The 21969-nt window shown below is 39.6% G+C and overlaps 1 protein-coding gene across 16 annotated transcripts in view; it reads left to right on the plus strand.

Moving 5' to 3' along the window:
- LOC100066125 (adenylate cyclase type 10) overlaps nt 1-21969 on the plus strand; it is a 37127-nt gene that overhangs the window by 4477 nt on the left and 10681 nt on the right. For 11 of the 16 annotated variants that reach the window (XR_011429731.1, XR_011429733.1, XR_011429735.1 and 8 more), the window contains exons 3-21: nt 186-224; nt 966-1109; nt 2893-3098; nt 3368-3458; nt 3548-3636; nt 4244-4435; nt 5134-5255; nt 9558-9634; nt 9738-9927; nt 10380-10435; nt 11179-11332; nt 11495-11684; nt 12767-12853; nt 14044-14315; nt 14849-14985; nt 15663-15791; nt 18015-18284; nt 19113-19442; nt 21618-21681. Coding sequence is in view for 7 of the 16 variants with exons in the window: in XM_005603881.4 (XP_005603938.1) it covers nt 186-224; nt 966-1109; nt 2893-3098; nt 3368-3458; nt 3548-3636; nt 4244-4435; nt 5134-5255; nt 9558-9634; nt 9738-9927; nt 10380-10435; nt 11179-11332; nt 11495-11684; nt 12767-12853; nt 14044-14315; nt 14849-14985; nt 15663-15791; nt 18015-18284; nt 19113-19442; nt 21618-21681 (2839 nt within the window). In the remaining 9 variants the exon portion in view is untranslated. The remainder of the gene's footprint in view (nt 1-185; nt 225-965; nt 1110-2892; nt 3099-3367; nt 3459-3547; nt 3637-4243; nt 4436-5133; nt 5256-9557; nt 9635-9737; nt 9928-10379; nt 10436-11178; nt 11333-11494; nt 11685-12766; nt 12854-14043; nt 14316-14848; nt 14986-15662; nt 15792-18014; nt 18285-19112; nt 19443-21617; nt 21682-21969) is intronic. The other 5 variants (XR_011429732.1, XR_011429737.1, XR_011429739.1 and 2 more) reach the window with 1 other exon arrangement.

Consider the following 21969-nt stretch of genomic DNA (forward strand, 5'->3'; position numbering starts at 1 on the left):
TAGGTACAGACAGATTTAGGGAGAAGCTAGGAGGAAGGAAGAGGAAGCCTGAGCCTTGGAGTGAACAAATAGACCAGAAAAGATATGAAGAAAAACCCAGTAGTAGGCCATTCTATGATTCTGCCATGATCTTGTATATATCTGATTTTGACTCATTTTCTTCTCTCCCCTTTACTTGATTTCAGATGTGCTCTGTTTTGGAGGGGATATCCTAAATATCACAGGTATTTTTCAGTTTTTCTGAAAATTTAAAGGACTGTAGGTAAGGAAGACTATATTTAGGTGGAGTTTGGCGTATTTTTTATTCAGCATTGTTTGGTTATTTAATATGTACTGGGCTCTGGGGAAACAAAGATGGGGAAGACACAATCTCTGCCTCAAAGGATCTCCCAGTCTAATGGAAAAGCCTTGCCCATAGTAAGCTCGCATGAGCTTTACATTTTGTTTAGATTGAATGACAGGAAAATAAGTGCTTATAAAGCATTCTTGAGAAAACTAATGAGACACTTGATCATTAACAGCAGAAGCTAAGTGTAAGATAGGGAGGAGTCAAGAGTCTCCTATCTGAAGAACTCTGAGGATCTTTCACAGCTATATGCCGCAGCGTCAGCCTATCTTTTTGTTTAGTCTTAATTAAACCAGCCATAAAATTAGATTTGAATGTGAACCTACATTTTGTGAGCATCCTTGCTAGTACTTCTCCCCTTCTGTTAGTATTCTGGTGGAGGGGAAGATTACCAAAAATATCCTTAAACCTTAGGAACATTTCAGCTTCTACGTAGTTATTTTTTTATATGCTGAATGGTTTCAAGGATCTATGGTGTATTTGAACCTAGCTTAATGTATAGGGCCAGGAAAATTTGCCTGACACTTTGCACGGTGTCTTCTGCATCACTGAGGGCTTTGCCCTGGTCCAAGTGAGTCCAGGTATTTGACCTCTGTTGGCCTATCTTGTGTCTCTGCAGGGAATGTGCTCCTGGCACTCTGGACAGTGGAACAGAATCAACTGAGTGACATCATTACTCTGGTGGCAAAATGTAGTCTGGAGATACAGGAGAAATTTGGGATCTACCATACCAAAGAAGGCCAGGACCTGCAGCTAAAGATAGGTAGTAGCTACTAAAAGAGTGATTCAATTGAAAAAGAAAAACACTATAAAAAATTCAAAAGATAAGTGACAAACTGGGAAAAATACTTGCAACTCATCATATAGACACATAGACAAAGGGTGAATTTTGCTAATATTAGAAAGAGCACCTAGAAATTAAGAAAAGACTGATATTCCAAGAGAAAAATGGGTGAAGAACATGAATAAATAGTACGTGGACAAAGAAATACATCTCTTTTAACATGTGAAAAGATGGCCACCTCCATAATAAGAAAAATGTCTATTGAAAGTTACGTTGAGATCGTTTCTCACCTATAGATAGGCAAAAGTTCAGATGCTGAACACACTGTTGGTGAGGCTGTGAGTTACGAATAAGCCTTCCTGGGAAATTCAGCCTGCAGACAGACCTGTCCAGAAAAAAGCCCAGTATATGTATAATTGGACAGAGGAGAAGGGGGACAGAAAAAAATTCTTTGAAGAAATAATGGCAGAACATTTTCTAAATTTGATAAAAACTAAAAATCTGTAGCTCCAAGAAGTTCAATAAGCCTAAGCACAAGAAAAATGAAGAAAACTATACCAAGGCATATCATAAGCAGATTACCTAAAACCAGTGATAAAGAAAACATCTTAAAAGCAGCCAGAAGGAAAAAAAAAAAAAGATATTATATACAAAGAAACAAAGATAAAGATGAAAGCAGATTTCTTGTTGGAAACATTGCAAACTAGAAAACAGCAGAACAGCTTTAATGTAAGAGATTAAAAATCCCTGTCAACCTAGACTCCTATACCCAGTGAAAATACCTTCAAAAAAGAGAGGTGAAAGAAAGATTTTTTCAGACATATAAAAGCTGAACTAATGCATCTCCAGCAAACCCACACTATGAGAAATGTTAAAGGAAGTTCTTCCAACAGGCAATAATGAGTGTTGACAAGGACATGGAGAAATCAGAACCCTCATACATTGCTGGTGGGAATGTAAACTGGTAGAACCACTTTGGAAAAAAGATTAGCAATTTCTTAAAAAGTTAAACATACGTCTACCATATGGCCCAGCCCTTCTACTCTTAGGTATTTACCCAAGAGAAGTGAATGCATATGTCCGTAAAAAGACTTGTACACAGATGTTCATAGCAGCTTTATTTGTAATAGCCAAAAGTGACAACCACCACATAGCAGAGCTCGAGGAACCTACAACTAGAGTATACAACTATGTACGGGGGGACTTTGGGGAGAAGAAGAAGAAGAAAAAAAAAGAAGATTGGCAAAAGATGTTAGGTCAGGGCCAACCTTTAAAAAAAACAAAAAGAAAGAAATCCCCCAGGGTAAGAAAAACTGGAGGTACAATAAAAGTGTATAACAAAGCCCATGGCTGGTAAAATACTGATGGTCTATGCACTCAGCCCTGGTTACATGTGAGGAGGGATGGTGTGATCACCATGGCAGTAATTTCTGAGCGTAACCATTTGATTTCTACCATTAGGACCTAGCTGTCCATTAGAATAGCAATTTAGAGATAGGATTCTTGGAGGCCTACAATCTCTTGTTTCTTCCCCCATACAACCCAGGCTTGTTTGAATGTCTGTGTCTAGGTGTGTTTAAGACAGAAGGAAATCTGGGGCAAAAGACTATTTTTGAAGGTGAGCTCAGGTAATCTGCAACTGTGGACAGTAAGAAGACTGGCATGATGCATCGAGCAATGTGAGGATTCCAGACCCCACCCTTTGCAGAGTTTTCCAGTTGAGTTTGGCTGTGCATCACTTGTCTTCTTTTTCTCTGGACAGGTCTGTCTGCAGGTCGGATTTCCCAGGTTATTGTTGGAGATGAGCAGCGACAGTACCTCTTGGTGATTGGGCGAGATGTAGACGATGTCCAGTTAGCTCAGCGTTTTGCTCAGGCAAATGAGATTGTCTTGTCCTGGAACTGTTGGAAGCTCTGTGAGCAGTATATGTTTGAAGTGGAAATCATGAGGGAGGATGAAGCTGTGAAGGTAGGAGGCTGGTCCCATCCGTTGCACATCCTGTAAAGGCCTTCCTACTACACAGGGCAGTGCTCTGGTGGTATTAACATATTGCCTGACCAAACCAACAACCATTGGAACTCGATTTTGGAGGGAGGCAGGGGATATTCTCCCAGGAAGATAGACGAGGCAGAAAAGTAAGGCTGGAAAGATAAATAATAAACAACCTCAGCCTCTCTGTTAAGGAAGGCAATCCAGTTGGAGGGTGGGCACAGAATTGAGCGCTTTCCTTTCTATAGTTAAGAGATATGCGGATCATTGACCCATTTGATTTTGATGAGCATTTTGACAAGTGCCTCGATTATCTGCCACATTACCGGACAAGTGCTGGTAAGTTACTTTGTCCTTTCTACCCAAGCCCAAAATTATAAAGATTAATTTTCCACATGGCTGGAGATACTTTGTTTTCCTTTTCTCAGACACTCTAAGAACTGCCCTGGAGTTGGATCCAGACTCCGCACTTGAGCAAACCCTGCGGAAGCACATCATGAAAAACCTTTTGAAGAAGGTTATTTCCTACTTCTTGAGTCATTGTGTAGATTGTGTGTGTGTTTGTGTAAACAGGCATACATTTATAGTGTCTACCTTTTTGTGTTGATCCAGTTCATCTCTGGCTCCCCATTGTAATACCAGCTGCTTTCCCCATCTACACCAACTACTGTGATGACATGTCTTATAACTTTAGATTTCTCAGTCCTAGAAAGTAGAAGCCACGTTTATTTTTCAGTTTTTCTCTCAAGAAGCTAGTACACTCTTAACAGAGTATAGAGTATATGCTTGGTAAGTATGTATTGATTGATTGTGTATGTATGAATCTATGTGAATCCCTTAGTAAGTCATATAATGACTAATAGAATTGGACATATCAAACTAACTCTTAGAGAGAAAATATAAAAGCCTGGCAAATTTCATCAATAAATTAGATTTAAAGTCAAACAGTTTTAATTTCAAGTATACTGGTGTGTATATCTTCTATCCCTCTCGAACCTGAATTCTAGGTTTTTGACATCTGTAAGTTATTTGCTTATACTCACCATGCAATATAGAATTAAAATGCCTAAACATGATCCTGGGAGTTGAAGACACAGGCAAGGTAACTCACTGTGTCTTTGTAGATTGATGAAGGCCAACCTATGGAGTATATATCTGAATTCCGTACCGTGACTATGGTTTTGGTCAGCCTAGAGTTCCACAAGACAGCATGGATGTTGCATTTGTGTCATCTTATCCAGGAGGCTGCCTTATACATCTCAACAGTCATAGAGAAGGGGGGCGGCCAGCTGAGCCGGATCTTTATGTTTGAGAAGGTAAGTACAAGGGAACTTGACCCATCAGCATTAAAGGTGAGTGAGGAATAATAGTCTTGTATGACCAGTTTATCTCTCACATAACACAGGCATAAGTCAGATTTCCTGCTATTAATTTTGTAATAAGCTATATTAAATTAAAACGTCAACTAATAGTAGTTAAGGAATTGGATGTCCTAGTTAATTTAATTTTCAGGGTATCTGAGAGTTACTTTCCATATCCTTTTTGATTCTATTCCTGTTGAAAAATCCTTGTGAAAGCATGAAGAATGTTTTTCTGGCTCTATTAGTAAACTAAATGTAAACAGATCTTTCTCAGATAATTGAGGAGCTTGAAAAAGAACAGTATCATAATGCTTGACATTATAGGTGAAAAAAACGTGGGTAGATAGACTTAGCTCAAGGTGTACACTACAAATTGAATTTTTGAAAAGTTCTTGACATTAATTTTTCTTGTGTTTTAAATTTCAGTTTTTGAACAGTTAGTTAAATTAAGATTTTATTTCTTTTTTCTTAATCATCTCCATGTTGATGTGGCCCAGAGTGTCCATTTCATGAATCTTGTAGAAGCCTACATTCCTAACAGAAGACCTGTCAGGAAAGGGTCTGGCTTCATTCAGGGGAGTTGGTTCAGTTGAGGCAAGCCATATTCCTTCCCCAGGTAAACGTCTCTTTTCTTTCCTTGTCATCTGTCCCAGGGCTGCATGTTTCTCTGTGTTTTTGGCCTTCCTGGGGATAAGAAGCCAGATGAGTGTGCACATGCCCTAAAGAGCTCCTTCAGCATCTTCAGCTTCTGCTGGGAGAATCTTGCTGAGACCAAGTGAGGAGGAAGGTGGGGCAGAGAGGAGCTTCTCAGGCCCCAGGGGGCTCTTCAGGCAGGGTAGGAGGCAGTAGCAAGTAGCAGGGATTGAGGGCGTCCACAATCTGCCTACAGGGGAGAGAATGTGCCAAGTCAGAAAACAAGATCTATTAAGAAGTCACTAGGTACAGAACTATGTACTAGGTACCCAGAGAAAATAAAGATGTTTCCATCCATTGGGGTGGGAGAGGGGGAAGAATAGAATACACATGGCAAGATCAAGAACACTGCAAAGGAACTAGCAAATGTGTAAATTAATATAACACAAATAATACATCTGTATGTGGATGGAATGCCGAACAAAGTCTGCCTGTCTACAGGGAGGAGAAGTGTGGGAAGAGAGGTTGTAGGGCAATTACCTAGAAAGGAAAGGACCTATAAATGATGAATAGATTTGAAAAAGTTATTTCTAATGTTAACATCAAGTCGAAGATTTGTTTGCTTGGTATACTTATTCAAGATGAATAAAAATTATGTCACACATTTATATAGTGCTTTCACATTTATAGGATACTTTAGTATATGCCACCAGTGTGAACACTTTTATCCCTCTTTTACACATGAAGAAACTAAGGCCACAGAAGAGAATTTACTAGCATATAACAGAGCTGGTAATGAAGCCCAGACCTTCTGTCCTCAAATTTTGTGTTTTCATTACTCCACAGCTGCCTCTTATAAAATGCAGATAGTCCCCAAAAGAGATAATATATATTATTAACATGATACCGTTGTAGACACATACTCATGGAATCTTAGTACTGAAAAGGACTTTAGAGATTATCTGATCCAACTCCTTCTTTTACAGATAAGAAAGGTGCTACAGTTGCTTCATAGATACTTAGACTCTTAGCCCAAGGCAGATATGTATTGGCACTTCTTTCAGGCTTGGTAGGATCTGCAGATACTCCTACAGCCTACTTCCCAGTCTTATCTCTAGTATGGTGTGCTGGGCCATCCCTTCCAGTGCTGGTCTCTTCCGCTCTTGAATTTTGCGTTGACCTTTGGCCTTCAGAGGCTATCTTACAATGCCTTTAAGGATGCCTTCTATGACTCTAAGGCCATAACTTGGTCTTTTCAGTCTTACTCTAGAATATAGTAGATGTTAAGAGCTAGATAGGATCTTAGAGTTCATCTAATCTGACCTCCTTAATTTCAGGAGACTGAGATCCAGAGGTTATGTTGGTAAGCCAAATAGCTTGACGATGTCAGAGCCTAAAAGCTAGTTTCCAGGTCAGTGTTTTTTTCCTTAAAGGTAATTACTAATGCAGTAATTTCCCAAAGTATGTGTGGTAGAGCATTAGTCCCTAATAATTCATGAAGAAAAGATTTTTGTGGCCAAATTTGTTTGGGAAGTGATATAAACTATATTTCCTTCTTGGAGGTTCACAATATACATTAACATCAAAGGTTCTGAGTAGTCCTACAGTAAAGAAAATTGTTACATTTTGTTTTACTCAACATTTCCCAAATTCACTTCATCATGAAACACTTTCCTCCAGAAATACCTATAAACATCCAGAAAAATAAATGTTCTGAGGAGCATATTTTGGGAAATGCTGCACTAACCGGATGCTGAAGTTTGCCTTCTTCAGCCATAATTCACATGTAGAGACATAGTCTCATTGGTGCCTGTGTTCAGGAGCAGATAATATTGCTCATGCCTCTCTGTATCACATCAGCCTGACCCAGACCCAAACCACACCCTGTGCCTCCTTTTTCAATGAACCTCTTCACCTTGTCTTCTAAGTTCCCCTTTCTCATCTGAGAAATACTTTCAGTTTTCAGCTCATGTACAGAAGAAAAATCATTCTCTGAGTCCATCGATTGATCATGCTTTTCTGGTTTGTGACTAAATCTCCAGGATATTTTTAAGACTCAGGGAGTGCAGTCTCAGAATCTCATCATTATAGTTTTTTCAGGACCAGAAATACTTTGTTTATTTATATATATTTAATAAAGAATATATTCTTCATCAATGAAGAAAAACTTTTAAAAAAGGAAGGAACCTGGACTGCCAAGAAGAGCAAGGGGGAATTATAAAGTACAATAGAAAGAATTAAGAAACAACCAAGTGAGAAAAGTATTATTTGTTTCATTGTCACAGTCTTGTTAGCAGTTGAGTTTCTCACATGCATGAAAGGACTCATTCAGCAAGCATTCATGGAACACAGTTATGAGTCAGACACTGTGCTAGACCACTCCTCAGCTCAGTAAACAGCTGACTTTAATACAATGAGATTTAAGTGCAGGAATCAAATCCTGGCTACCTGCTCACAACTTCACAGTGCTATGGGAAGAAGTAGTTCTTTCCATGGTACCAGAGAATTGTTGACTATAGACATGAGTTTTGAGCCAGGTTGAAAACGAAAGGAGTTCAGTAGGTGGATAAAGTAAGAAAGGGCATTTTAGGCAAAGGAAGCACCGTGAAACATTAGAAGAGTTTTAGTCTTGTTCTTGGTGTGGCAGCAGAACCAACTGCCTGGTTCTGTCTTGGTTATCTCTTATTCATCCTGGGCAATGGGCCCATTGAATGAATGGTAAGAGTCCTCAATCCTGTCCTTAAAGGAAGGCAGGAGAATTTTGATGCCCAGGAGACAGTAATGTTAGGATTATTGTCACTTTTCATGCTTTCTGTGAAAAACTGAAAATTGTTTATTTGTAGAATTAACTTGAAACTAATTATGCCTTATCACACCCTCTTTCTCCAACCACATCTTGTTATCTGTCACATGAAATTTTCACGTCAGTCAAGTAAATCTGCTTATTCTCTGTTATGTATGAATTGTTCATTCCCACCTTTGAGCCTTTGCCTCACCTGGAGCAGTATATGCCCTCTCTTTAAATAATTCACGTTCCCAGTACTTTTCCATCCCTGGCCTAGGTAGGGTCATTTCTCCTTTCACCTCTCCCTACTCCAAACACCTATGCTCTAGCCATCTTGAACTAATTAGTTTTGCACACACACACCAGGCTTCTCAAAGTCTACGCCTTTTCCCACTGGACAGAATGCTGTTTCCGCACTTTGGCAGTACTTCAACTTTCAAGATCCAATCAAATGTCCTCTCCTTTATGAATATTCTTTCTACTCTCCAGTATGAGTGAGTGCATCCCTTCTGTTTGCTCTGTTAATTTGCTATACTGATCTCTAATATGTAGTATTTGTTTTGCTGACTTATAAATATGTCTCTTCACCTTCTTCAAACTCTACCACCCTCCTCCTCAGACTGAACTTCTTCAGGGAATGGTATTTTAAACATCTAGTGCGGTACTAGTGCTATACATACTTCTCAGTCTTGCTAAATGAATGAATGTACGCATTCATGAATGAATGAAAAAAATGTTACTCATTTAAAAAAATTTATCCAAAGACTAATTTGCTTCAGGATGCCTTCCGTCAGCCTGATATTCTGATTATTCCTTTACTCTGACATTCTAGCATTATTTGGTCTGTTAACCCTGTATCAACATCTGTTGATCTACTTTTCATTTTTGAGTTTTATGTGAGGCAGCATGGTATAGTGGAAATAACGTTGGTCTAGGAGTCAGGAGGCCTGGATTCTCATTCTGACTCTAGTAATGATTTTTGCTGTATAACTCTGGGAAATTTAATTAATTCCTGCGGTTTCTTTTGTCAAATGGGGTAAAAATATTTGCCCTACATACCTCACGTTTGCTGTTCATTATCCTTCAAACGATCAGATGAGGTAATCAATTTGATAGTACTTCAACAAGCATATATAAAGTATCTGACAGATACAGGGTATTTTTAATCTTTTTTACTAATAATAACTCCCCAACTAAAAGTCCTGGAGTAAGGGGATCATTTTTTCACTTTTGCTTGTCTCCCTAATATTCAATACTTTGTACCCATCATGTGATGTAGATTGACAGTAGCCTCTGGCCTTTTCCATTCTGAGCTCTAAAACTAGACTTTTGGGGGGCTGGCCCCATGGCCGAGTGGTTAAGTTCGCGCGCTCCGCTGCAGGCGGCCCAGTGTTTCCTTGGTTCGAATCCTGGGCGCCGACATGGCACTGCTCATCAAACCACGCTGAGGCAGCGTCCCACATGCCACAACTAGAAGGACCCACAACGAAGAATATACAACTACGTACCGGGGGGCTTTGGGGAGAAAAAGGAAAAAGTAAAATCTTAAAAAAAAAAACAAAAAAACTAGACTTTTGGATCTAAGGAGTGGCAGATCTGGTGCCCGACTTGGAGACTTCTGACTGTGTATTTACCCACTGTTGCTTTTCTGATCCCCAGGCTTGTTTCCATCAGTATCACCAATGGACCAGTATTCTGTGGCATGGTTGGGGCAGTAGCAAGACATGAATATACAGGTAGAATAGGACATTGAACTGTTAACTCTGTGACTTAGTGGGTGAAGGTGGAAGAAGTGGTCCAAAAATTCTCCATCCTTTTGTTTCTGTCTCCCTGACACAGTTATTGGCCCAAAAGTCAGCCTTGTGGCCAGAATGATAACTGCTTATCCAGGTTTGGTGTCCTGTGATGAGGTAACATATCTAAGATCCATGCTACCTGCTTACAACTTCAAGAAACTCCCAGAGAAAATGATGAAAAACATCTCCAACCCAGGGAAGATGTATGAATACCTGGGCCATAGAAGATGTATGTGAGTGTCATTGTGTGATAATTCATCCCCATTTCTTTTACAGCATCAGGGCGTAGGAATAATCAGTGTTTGATTGTATGAAATTAGAAACATGTAGTAAGAGGAGGGTTTAGTGTCTGAGATCTTTAGCTCTCAGCTAGTTCTTTAGTAAACTTCTTGCTATCAAACAGGAAGAGAATAGCAATCAGTCACTAATCTAGATATTCTTTTTCTTTGTGCACTTCACAATTTATTTACTTCCCTGGGCCTGGAACAATCAAAAGTACTTCTCCTCTCCAACCTCCCCCAAAATTTTAGCTTTTTTAAAACTCTTTTATACAGAACTCTGTATCTCTTCAGTTATCTGAAAGTACTTGCTTTATGAGGACAACTTTTCCTCTATTTGGATATATATTATCTATCTATGCTAATCTATTTTTAATAGACACATTTCCCTTTGTCTTTTTTCCCAGAATGTTTGGGAAGAGACATTTGGCCAGAGAGAGAAATAAAAATCACCTTTTGTTAGGTGAGTTTTCTTTTCTACCTTAAATCATATTTTTTCAGCTGTAGATGGTTAAATTTGATTTTAAAAAAACCAAAATGGAAGAGTAAATGCTTCTAAGCTTCTATTAAAAAACAGAAAGCAGCCTTCTTAGTGAATTTATATTAGTTTTGAAGACGACTTGCCATTGCTTTTCCATGTTGAATGTTCAAATTTCAAGTAGAGTCCTATCACTTTTCCTGAGAAGTACCACCATTTAGTAAGAATCTTTGTAAGTCAGAGTTCAGCTATTGAGATTTGACCAGCTTCTTGTGGATCATCTTTAGAGGGAAATTCCTCATCCTTACATAGTGAAAATGGCCTCAAGACTGTTGCCACCCACACTATATATTCCCTATCTTTATATTTATCTGTATCTATTAGTCCATTATCTTTACATAGCAGTGACAGACTTTGAAGACTAAATTGTTATTATGAAAATTTTTACAAAAAGCTAAGAAGATACAGTAGCCCCCAGGTCCATGCGGTACCTAATTGTTCTGAATGGTATTACCTAGGCTGTAGAGTAAGCCCCAAGCCCAGTATACATCTCTGTATAGTCCAGAGTTGATTTTCTGGAAAGAGATGTGAAATCTCATCGAAGAATGGGATTCTGCCAAGGATCCGGGTGAAAAAGCCATTCTGAGACTTACCTTTGCAAATTAATTCAAATAAATAGTGTCTACTAAAAAACACAGGAGTATTAGGTGCTCCTTGTCTCTCTACAGACCGGGAGAAAGAACTGGAAGCCTTCCAAATGGCCCAGCAGAGATGTTTGCACCAGAAGAAAGGACAAGCAGTTCTGTATGAAGGTGGAAAAGGCTATGGAAAAAGTCAGCTGTTAGCTGAAATAAACTTCCTGGCCCAGAAGGAAGGGTACAGGTAAAGACTCTTGCTTTCTGACTTAGGAGTCTACTTCTCTTGGGGCTCCTTTACCTTATTGGTGAGATTCTTGTATCATTAGATTCGGTATCCTTTGGCTAGTGGAGTGAGTGACCCTCTGTGCGTCAGGGGACTCCCAGTGACTATAGTAACGTTCACCAGGGTATTGCCATTGAAGCTGAAGGAAGCAGATTCCACACAGTGCTTCTATGCCGTCCAGACCCTCATGGCCATCTTCTTCGAGATTGATACATGCCCAGCCTATTACCGGCAAGAGTGCCTACACAAACAGCTCCAGGGGATGGTGCAGGAACCACTTCATTGCCTGTTTAATGACCTCTTCTTTGTGAAGGTAATGAAGGTAGTGGGTTTTTTAATTGGATTACTGATGGTGTTTTTGGCAGATAGTTGGACCTTGAATCATCTTCTAATCTAATACACTTAGGCCATATAGATAGTCTAAGAACATATAGTTAGCAATGACAGAGCTGAAATTTGAAATCCCTTTGGCACCAAAACCCAGGCTTTCTCCTTTTTGGGGAGAGTGGATTCTAGGACTGACTTTTACACTTTCTAGTCTTATGTCCTGGAACAAATCACTTAGCCTCTCTGAGCATCAATTTTTTCACCTGTGAAATGACAATTATAGTACTTTATATGGTTTTAGCATGAATTTTAGAGGAGATAGTATATAAGAGATTGCGTTGTAAAAGTGAAAGTGCTGAATCTATCCAGCACTGCCTGAATCTATCTCAAAAGCTTCCAGTAGTTTAGGATTTATATGGTACCCAATAGCGAGCAGGCTGAGATTCTCTGGTCCACAATTCCATTTATTCATCCTCCATCACTTCTCCTAATCTACCCAGCCTGCCAGGCATTGCATTTAATGGAAAATAGAGAAATGGAAAATTTGTCCAATCCCTCAGCATAGCCCTGTTTTAAGACATGCCTTCCCCTGGGCTCTGGCCTTTGCCAAAGTGGTTAAGGAGTAACCTCACTTTGGCTCTCAGGACCATGGTAGCTCATGTGCCTCACCCTAGTACAGGAAACAATGTTAGGAGATGTCCATTGCAGTTCTTTCTGATGAGTCTCAAGCACACATTCATCCTGGTGTACGTGGCATAACTAGGCTACCGCAGCTGTCCTAAGTGACAGTACCAAGCCTGACCTGTTACTTTACTCCTTGGTCATGACCCCGTAAGGGTTTGCCAGAGTCTAATATGGAAAGGAGCTATCTCTAATGGTCAGTGGACTTTCAGTCTCCCCTGTGAACTATATATTGATGTTGGATTGGCATTTGTAACCTTGTGCCCAATCCTATAGAAACCCATTCTCACTCGAAATAGAATCACTTGCTATTTCCTCTGGAGAACCTATGTATTTTTATTAGGCTGTTGTTTTGAATGCTAATACATGAATAATTTTCCTGGTCAGTTTCCCTTATCCTTCGAAGTTTCACACATGGATGACCTGGCCAGACAAAAGAAAGTTAAAGCATGTTTTTTTCAAGTACTTCAGAAGGTGGGTACTTTTGCTACATACCATTTACTCTTAGTATGTGGAGATGCTTTATGCTGTTTTTAAGCTGTCAACATCACACCTTGACTTAGGTATTTCTTGTCCTGCCTCTTGTTGATATCTTCATTGTTTGTATCTATCTTTAACCTTGAATCCATCCTACAACACCACATACAAGAAAAAGCCTTTGCCCTTTACTGATCCTGTTTCTTAATGAAATTTTAGTAACGTAATTTAAAACAGTGGTTTCTAAATGCAGGTAGATAGCTATTTTACCTACTATTTATTAAAAATACAGATACTCAGGCCCCCTCCCAGGATTATGGAATCAAAAATCTGTGTGAGCAGAAACTGATATAGCCATTCTGGAAAGCAATCTAGAAATAAGTAGTCAAATTTTAATAACACGCATCCTCTAGACCCAGCAGTTCCACTCCTGGATATATATCCCAGGGAGTGTGTTCACTGCAGTGTTTGTTTGTGGAGGCTAAGGAAGTGCTGGCATGAACTCATGGATGAACACTATGAAGTATAATGCAGAAGTTAGTCCTGAATATAAAGAGAGAGGAATAATGAGATCTGTAATACGGTAGCATTTACATAAAAACAATTTACTTGATAAAACAATGATGCATGTTTTATAAGAACACAATACAAACAAAAGGTTAAATGATAAATACATTAGAATGGTTACCTGCAGCAGTGGAAGTAGAATAGGACTGGGGAATGTGGATAAAAGTGAACACATATTTTTAAAGTCTACATGAGTGGGTCCTGGTACTTGGTGGTTTCAGCAAGTACTGCCAGGTGATTCTGATGTGCAGCCTGGTTTTGAAATCACTGGTTTAAAGTATTGTGAATTCCCACACACTTTGAAGCCTTTGCCCAAATGAAATATTTGAAAGCTTCAAGTTTGATCTGGAGAACATGTTGAGGCTTATTTCATTTTTCATTAGAGTATTTTCTTGTCCAAAGAAACTTGGTATATTTCTTTAGGAATTAGATATACAGGCCATATTTTGTATTTATAAAGTAGAATATTACTTGGACTTAGGAAACATTTTACTCCGAAAACCCCAGCCCGTGTTGACATTTTATTTAAGTTGTTGATGGGAAATTCATGGTAGACTTGAAAATCAGGTGACTTCATTTCTAATCAGAGGTTGTCATTGTTTCTTTGCTGTTATTTCCAGGCAGTGAGGGAAACACCACTGATTTTCCTCATTGATGAGGCCCAATATATGGATGCAGCTTCCTGGGAGTTTTGGGGAACGTTGCTCTCCAGTGTGCCCATCATCATGGTGATGACATTGACCCTTCCCTTCACCCTGTGTGGCTGGGCCCAGCACTTCCTGCAGAGCCCTCAGGCTGTCCTTGTGCCCATTTCGAAGTTGGCAGCGACCTCACTGTTGAGAATGGCATGTTGGGAACTGGGTGTGGTGAGCATCCCCCAAGAGCTGCAGATGTGAGTGGCTAGGACTAGCTGGGTGCTTCATTAAGGGAGGAGCCAGTGCCATAATATAAGTGAGAAGGCTCAGGTCTCACTTACCGAGTTGGGGGAGAGAATGGCGTTAGTAACCATGGTGAGGCCCAAGACTAGGTTTAAGGGTAGACAGTCTCCTCATAAACCAGAAAGGGGCTATGTCACTGGGCTATCCACCCAAGTTTTCACAGGACAGTTAGGACTTAATGAATCAGTTATATGTGGTCAGGCCAGTTTCTGCCAGGCCCTTTAACAAGGGGATGTTAGTTCCTTTTAACATCAGTAGAAGCAAAATGGTTAAGAAAGGAAAGTTACTGCCAAAATAACATTTCAAAGCCAATCAGAAAATATGTTTTTTTACATTTCTCTTCTCCTGCTTCCCTCTGTTAGTATGTATCAGCAAGAACTGACTTTTAACAAAAAGAAAAAATATTCCTCAGTATGAAATACTCTTATGCTTGGCTCTCTTCAAGTCGACTTCTTTACTTGGTAGTCCCCTACTTACCTCTCTACAGCTACCTTCTCCACAGGTGCTTTGGAAACCCCCTCTACTGTGAGGTCCTTTGCCAGGACCTTCTCTCTAAGGACATATTGCTGTTTCATGACCTACAAAAGGAAGAGGAGGAGAACAGCAAGTGGGAGAGCCTCTCAGGTAAGCTTAGCTTCCCAGGGTTTTACCCTGGTCCAGCTGCTGAGGTTCATTCTTCAGCATGGCATCACTTGGCCCTCATGAGGCACATGCCTATTCCCTGCTGACATTATAGGCACGATGAGGCCTTCCTGGCTAAGCACACTATACAAATAATACACAACTATAGTGAAAACCTAAATACCTGCCTCACATAACTTAAATTGAGTCAATCAGTCTACCATAGTTCCTTTCTGAGCAGCCCAGGAGGTAGGGATAGGAAAATAGGATTTATAAACATGAGAGTCCAACAAAGAATTCCATATTACTGATGAGGATGACCTGAGGATCTGGTTGAGGGGTGGGAGAAGGGAGGAGGGTGGGAAAGGAGGAAAAACGTAGAAGTATGTATAAATCCAGAAAGGTATCCTAGAGCTGTGATGTAATAGAAGCAAGGGCTATTGGAAGGTAAACAGGAAGAGTGAGCATGTTGGATACCATATAGTACAGAAAATGTTGTTAGTTTCTAAGAGAAAATTAGAGAACAGGCAGGGTGGGTGGGGTAAACCACTTTAAACATGAGATGTTCCATTCATCTTCATCCTTTTAGTTTCTTGACTAAATTCTTGTATTTTTGTGCCTTTAAAACTAAAGTCACTGAACATAGCATTTTCCTGATTCAAAATGTTCTTTTTCTACAGCCACTGCTATGAAATCCACAATGTACAGTATTTCTCCTGCCACCTCTGAAGAAGACCAGGAACTTTATGTCTGCACAGTCAAGGATGATGTGAACTTGGATACAGTGCTTCTCCCACCATTGTTAAAAGGCAGGTCCCTTAAAGACCTCAAGTGAATTAATTACAGATGTCATTACACTTAGTAATTTGCTGGGTGATTGAGTATAGATCTCTCATTATCATGCTAGCTTCATTTTCTTCTAAGAAAGAAATCTGCCTTCCAGAAATAAGTTCTGGTACCTCCCAAAGAGCCCTTTAGAGACTTGTAATGCTACTTGAGTAATGTTCTCTTTGAGGCTGACTGATGACCTGGAAAAGTGTTCTAGTTATTTAATAAAAATTTTGTCCAGAGTTTCCCTTTGTACATATTCCTGTGCTGAAGGAGACGGTAAGGAAGGGAGATAATGTTGCTGAGATTTAAGAAAATCCATGATGCTAGAGAAGAGACAGGAGTTTAATAAAAAGAGTACAAAGTAAGTTTATAATGGCTAAAGGGAGAGAGAATAAAGAAACCATCAGAATTGGGTAGGCATAATTAGGTAGGGGATATTTTTCTTTTTAGAGATCAGGAATTCTTTTTTTAATGTTCTATTCAAGTGTTTGGTGGGCAGGGTACTATATCAAAGCCCTCTTGAGGGATATGATGATGAATAAGCACACCTTCAAATCAAGTGTGGTCTTGTTGAGAATATAAGACATGCATATGAAATAACAGTACAGAACACTTTGGTAGTTAAGAGTCAGCTCCCCGCAGTCAGAAAAATCTGGGTACCATTGGCTCCTCCACTTAATGGCTCTGAAACCGTACGTAAACTTATCTAAGCCTTAATCTTTCATCACTCAAATGAGGATAATGATGGTCCTTACCTCTCTGGAGTTAGTTGAGGATTAAATTGGTACATAATAAATATTCCATGAATGTTAGCTATTGTAAGCTTTTCACTCTGGAGGTTTTAGGTTTATCTAGACAGTTGATACTCCTATAACTATGATAGGCTACACTTGGCATTGGCTTTACTGACTTAGAAGCATATGGGTTAGGAAACACAGCATGCCAGCAGAACAGCAGCTGGTAACCAGCAGTTTTCACTACTATTCTCTGGAGGCTAAAGGAATGGCTTAGATGTGATGGAATGATACCATGATGGTACTTAGAAGCCCCATCTCCCAACTAGCAACTGGTATCTCTTATAACAACCCCATAGACATAGTTTCCAAGCCCTGCAAGGGAGGTAAACTGTTACAAGCATTACTACACCCAAGGAAGCCCAAAGCTGTGGCTTACCACCAGGTATTTATAGTTCATTCAAGTTTTCCTAGTCCGAATTCAAATTCTAATTAGGGATCATTCTTAGCATAAACAATGTTACCTGGTAATTTGGCTGACATTCTTATTTTATCAGGATCCTGGGAAACAGAAAGTTAACCCAAGGTCAGCACTATCATCAGGGAAGGCAAAAAGAATTTGTTCACTCATAAAGCTAAAATGAATAGCTCAGTCAGCAATCCTTGGTCTAAAGGAAGAGGCCAAAGCTAGACTGTGAAAGGCCATGTAAGTTATAAAAGTATTTAAGAAGGGGACTGACATGACTATATTTGTACTTTAGATATATAATTCTACCACTAGTTAATATGTTATTGAGATAAGAATGAGAGGATATTCAAAACAAGGTATTATAGTGATCAGGTGAAAATGACTGCTTATGCTAGAATTGCTTAGGAGGAAACATATTCAAGAACATTTAGAAGGAGGATGAGTAGGCAACCAGTTGGTTGTGAGGGAAAGGAAAAGGTTTAGAATTACTCCGGGATTTTGGGCTTGGTGACTTACTAGTTCAATATTGACTGCTTTAATGAATGGGTCAGAATATGGAGAGATTTACTAAAAAATGGAATTAATTAAGATCTTTACAATTATTAGAGATTTGGGACCAGGAAGCCTGGCCTCCGTGTTTAGCTAAAAGTAAGAAGAAAAGGGTCTGGGTACTTAGTAGTCATGAAGATGGGAAGGATTGTTAGTATAGCTGAGTGATTCAGAGCATGGCTTTGGGTCTAGCAACAAAAGGTTTTGGTGACCATGGGGAGAACAGTTTCAGTGGTATGGTGAAAACCTGATTGTTGTTGGTTGAACCATGAATGGAGAATGAAGACAAATGAGGGCATGGAGTTTAAGAGGTTTGGCTGAGTGGAAAAGGGATGGACAAAAAGCAAGCCTTTTTTTTTTTTTCTTTAAATGAACAGATTATCAACACAGTGTATCCTATGTTTGTAGAAAGCTTGTTCATTGCTGATTTTTTTTTTTTTTTTTTGCAGAAATAGCAGTAAACCAACTGGATCAGTTAAGCCCAGAGGAACAGTTGCTGGTTAAGTGTGCTGCAGTCGTTGGTCACTCCATCCACGTAGATCTGCTGCAGCACCTCCTGCCTGGCTGGGATGAAAATAAGCTGCTTCAGGTGCTGAGGGCTCTTGTGGATATGCACGTGCTCCGTTGGCTCACCCAGAGCCAGGAGCTTCCTGCTGAGCCAATTTTAGAGCCTTCCTCTATTGAGATTATTAAACAAACCAAAGAGAAGGAAAAGTCAGGTAAGGAAGAGCTCCTCCTTTGTTCTCAGGCCTGAGCAGAGAGCCTTGGGTGGGAGTAGCTGTATATCAAGGGCCAGTCTCTTAAAGCCTATGGCTGAAAAATGGGGAAAAAATTATTATTTTAATCATGAAGGAGCCATGGTTATAGTGAATGAATAGCCTATATTTTTCAGAATTGTCTTAATTTCAAGAATTCTAGTTCCTTGTTAACCCCATGTGTTAAGTATTTGTGTTTTGATTTTTGGTTCAAAAATATTGCCATAATCTTTTATTGGCTTCTGGGTATAAATAATAAGCAAAAAAGGATAAACTTCCTATTTTTAGAAAATCGCAAGGAAGATAAATACATGTGGTATTGAAACATACATGAGCAAAGCAAGATATACATTAAATAGCTTGCAATCTCAAATTCTCCACATGAAAGAAAAATTGTGGCATAGACTACCCAAAACACATGTAATGCACAAATAATTTCTCTTTGATTTTGAAGTGTGTTTGGGCCTTATTTTTGAACAGAGCATTTCTGATGATTTGACATTTATAACAATTTGTAGTAAAAAGTTCAATTAGGAGGAACAACTAAGAAATCTATTCAGTGTACTTCTATACCACTGATCATTTCTTCCCTGTTGTACTTTGTGCTAGATGTGGTCAATATCACTCTGATTGGTGTAAAATTCTTTATACAAAGGAGGCAGTAATACCAAATGGAATTTGTAAATAAATAAAATTTTCTTAAAAACTAGCAGCATATGCTTGGGAGTTTGCTACATGGTAGCATAAAAAAACTTTAAGGGAGACTTTCACCTAGATTTTCCTATGTTTCAGATCCTGGCTTTCCCCTCAGGCTACAAAAGGAACTCTCCCTACCTCAGACTGAGTTGCTAGAATTTGGAGTGCCTCTATTAAGGGAAGCTGCTTGGGAGCTGTGGCCCAAAGCACAACAGATAGCCCTGCACCTTGAATGTGCCTGCTTTCTCCAAGATTTGGCCTGCCGCTGTGGGAGCTGTCATGGGGGGGACTTTGTCTCCTTCCACCGTTTTGTCATCTGTCCTACTAAAAGCTCCAGTGGGACCTCCCGGTTCTGTAGTTACAAAGATACTGGCTCAGTACTAACACAAGTGATCACAGAGAAATTGCAGCTGCCTTCTCCCCAAGGTAAACCCAGGGGGCAGAGGGAGGACATGTGGGCAGCACTTCACTTCTCTTTCTTCATAGACTTGGAGCTCTTCATCCAAAGGTGAAATCAGATTAAGGGAGAAAAATAAGTGGAAAGCCATTTATCCCTAAAGTATCAGAAATGAAAAAAATGCAATCTCAGAGTTAAAAGGAACTTTAGAGATCATACTTGCTTTGGTTGGCAATCTTGGGCAAGTTACTTAACCTCAATTAATTGAGGAAAATAATACCAACTTTATAGAGTTGTAAAGATTAATGAGTTAAAATGTATAATGTGCTTTGAATAGTGCCAGGTACATGGTTAGTGCTCAATTCATTTGAGTTATTTTTTAATTATTATTATAATTATTCAGCTCAGTACATATATATGGAGCTTTTCTGTGTATCAGATGTTGCAACTAGGAGTTAAGCATACAAAAATGAATAAGCCTTGGTACCTGAAATTAACAGGTTTTTGGTGTGATACAGACATATAAATAGAGAATCCCAATATGGCATGGTAAAGGCAATGAAAATAGCATGCATAGGGTTTGGGGTATCTACAGAAGGGTCATTAGTCCAGCCTGAGGAATGAGTAGGAGAGGACTCCCTTGAAGGAGAATGCCAGAAGTGAGACTTGACGGATAAGTAGGAGTTAGCTACTTGAAGAAGCTTGGAATAGTGGACAGATGTTACCCGAAGCCTGTATCCCTTCTACCACATCCCAGGTAAGAGTTCACCCTCTTTGTTTTAACATCTTCCGTTAGCTTACCTTGCAAGATAGTCCATTTCATTGTCAAGAGCTGTTAGAAATCTTCTTTCATCAAGGTGAAATCTACTTTCTTGTGACTTCACCCATTTTTCGTTGTGCCTTCTTTCATATTTGAAGACAGCTGTCAAGACCCAACCAAATCTTCTCTTTTTCTACTTTGATAGGAGAGAAGTTGGTGTTGGGTCGGGGCGAGGGATACTGGAGAGATAGTGAATTGTTGATAGTAAAGGACTAAAGTGAAGGAATTGATCTGTGATCCCAATACCATCTCTAGGTGTAACATTCTGATAACCCTGTGAAGGTGGACCAGTGACTTGGAGAAATTGGTCATTGACTGATGCACTCTATAGGCATTTGAGCTTTTGTACTTTTGGAAGGTGAAGAGAAAAATAACAGTGAATGTCCTGGTCTGGTATTGTGAAGAAATTACGCTATCATTCATATTTCCTATGTGGCCTTTTGCTTTTGAGAGATCACTGTCAGCTTTAGATTAGACAGTGTGGTCAATATACACGAGAGGCTCAAGACCGTCCTCACACAGCTGAACCCCTGAGGAGGCTTCCCAGACCCAAGGCCTCAGTGCATGGCCACGCAGAACTGCACAAATCTGGAGGCTGCTGTTCACTCCGGCTGTGATGTGATGCCCCTGGGAACTGTACATTGCAGTAATGCTGCCAAACTCCACTTTCCTTAGTTAGCTTAGCCTTACTTTACCTTACCGTTTTTGATCATTAACAAATCAGAGAGCCTGTCCTTTTACTTAACACAAATCCTCCCTATAACAGTTCTCTTAGACTCCTCTTCACTCCCACCACCATGCTTTTAAGCCCTAAGAGGTACCATCTCCACATCATTCCCAATCTTTGCTTTTTGATCTGTAAGAAGGCAGCTGCAGAGGAGAGTCTTATCTGGAGGATAAAGGCTATTCAAGGCCAACTAGGTAAAGCTGAAAACCTCTGCTGGCCACTGTCACTCTAGTGCACTGTGGCATCTTGTGCCCTCACGATTTTCTTCACTAGGATTTAGGCTCTGTGGTTCACTCTCATCTGTCATAAACCTGATCCAAATGTATTCAGGGATTTGTACTGTTAGAAGTAGCCATCAAACCAAATGAACACTTTCTGTATTCATTTCTTTAGTGAAGAGAATTAGAAACTGGTTTGGGTGGTTTGAGAAGGAAAGGAGTTACTATTTGAATCACAAAAAGTTGCCATTAAGGAATTTGCAATCTACCATCCTAATTTTGTGTGTAGGCTGATATTAACCTAAACTTGTCATTTTTTAATGGGGGAGGCAATTAGGTCATGAACTAAGCTGCAGAAGAAAGGTAATCAGGAATTTAAAATGTCCTCAGTTAATACAAACATGGATAATTAAAGATAATCATATTTTTCTACCTACAGATAGTTTTCAGTTCCAGACAAAACCATCCAGAAGTCAGGAGGTCTTCACAAGTGAACACTGCAGGTAGATGGAGATGCTGAGAGTGGGCATGGAGGGGGCCAGAAAGTGAGACACAGATGACCATTAAACTGGGGCATTCACCTCACCTGCAGACCAGGAAGCCATCTGACCACCCAAGAGTAGTGACTCTTATACTCAGCCCAAAATTCAGGTTAACAGAGATTTGGAAAGGCAATTTTTTATTCTTTGTAGGGAAATTATTTCTTAGTGGTTAAGAAAAACTTTATTTAGTAGCTGTCAAATGCATTGTACACATAGCAGATCTTTTCAGCTATAAATTTGCCTTCTCAA

Source organism: Equus caballus, chromosome 20 (assembly GCF_041296265.1).
Source record: "Equus caballus isolate H_3958 breed thoroughbred chromosome 20, TB-T2T, whole genome shotgun sequence".
NCBI classification, from domain to species: Eukaryota; Metazoa; Chordata; class Mammalia; order Perissodactyla; family Equidae; genus Equus; species Equus caballus.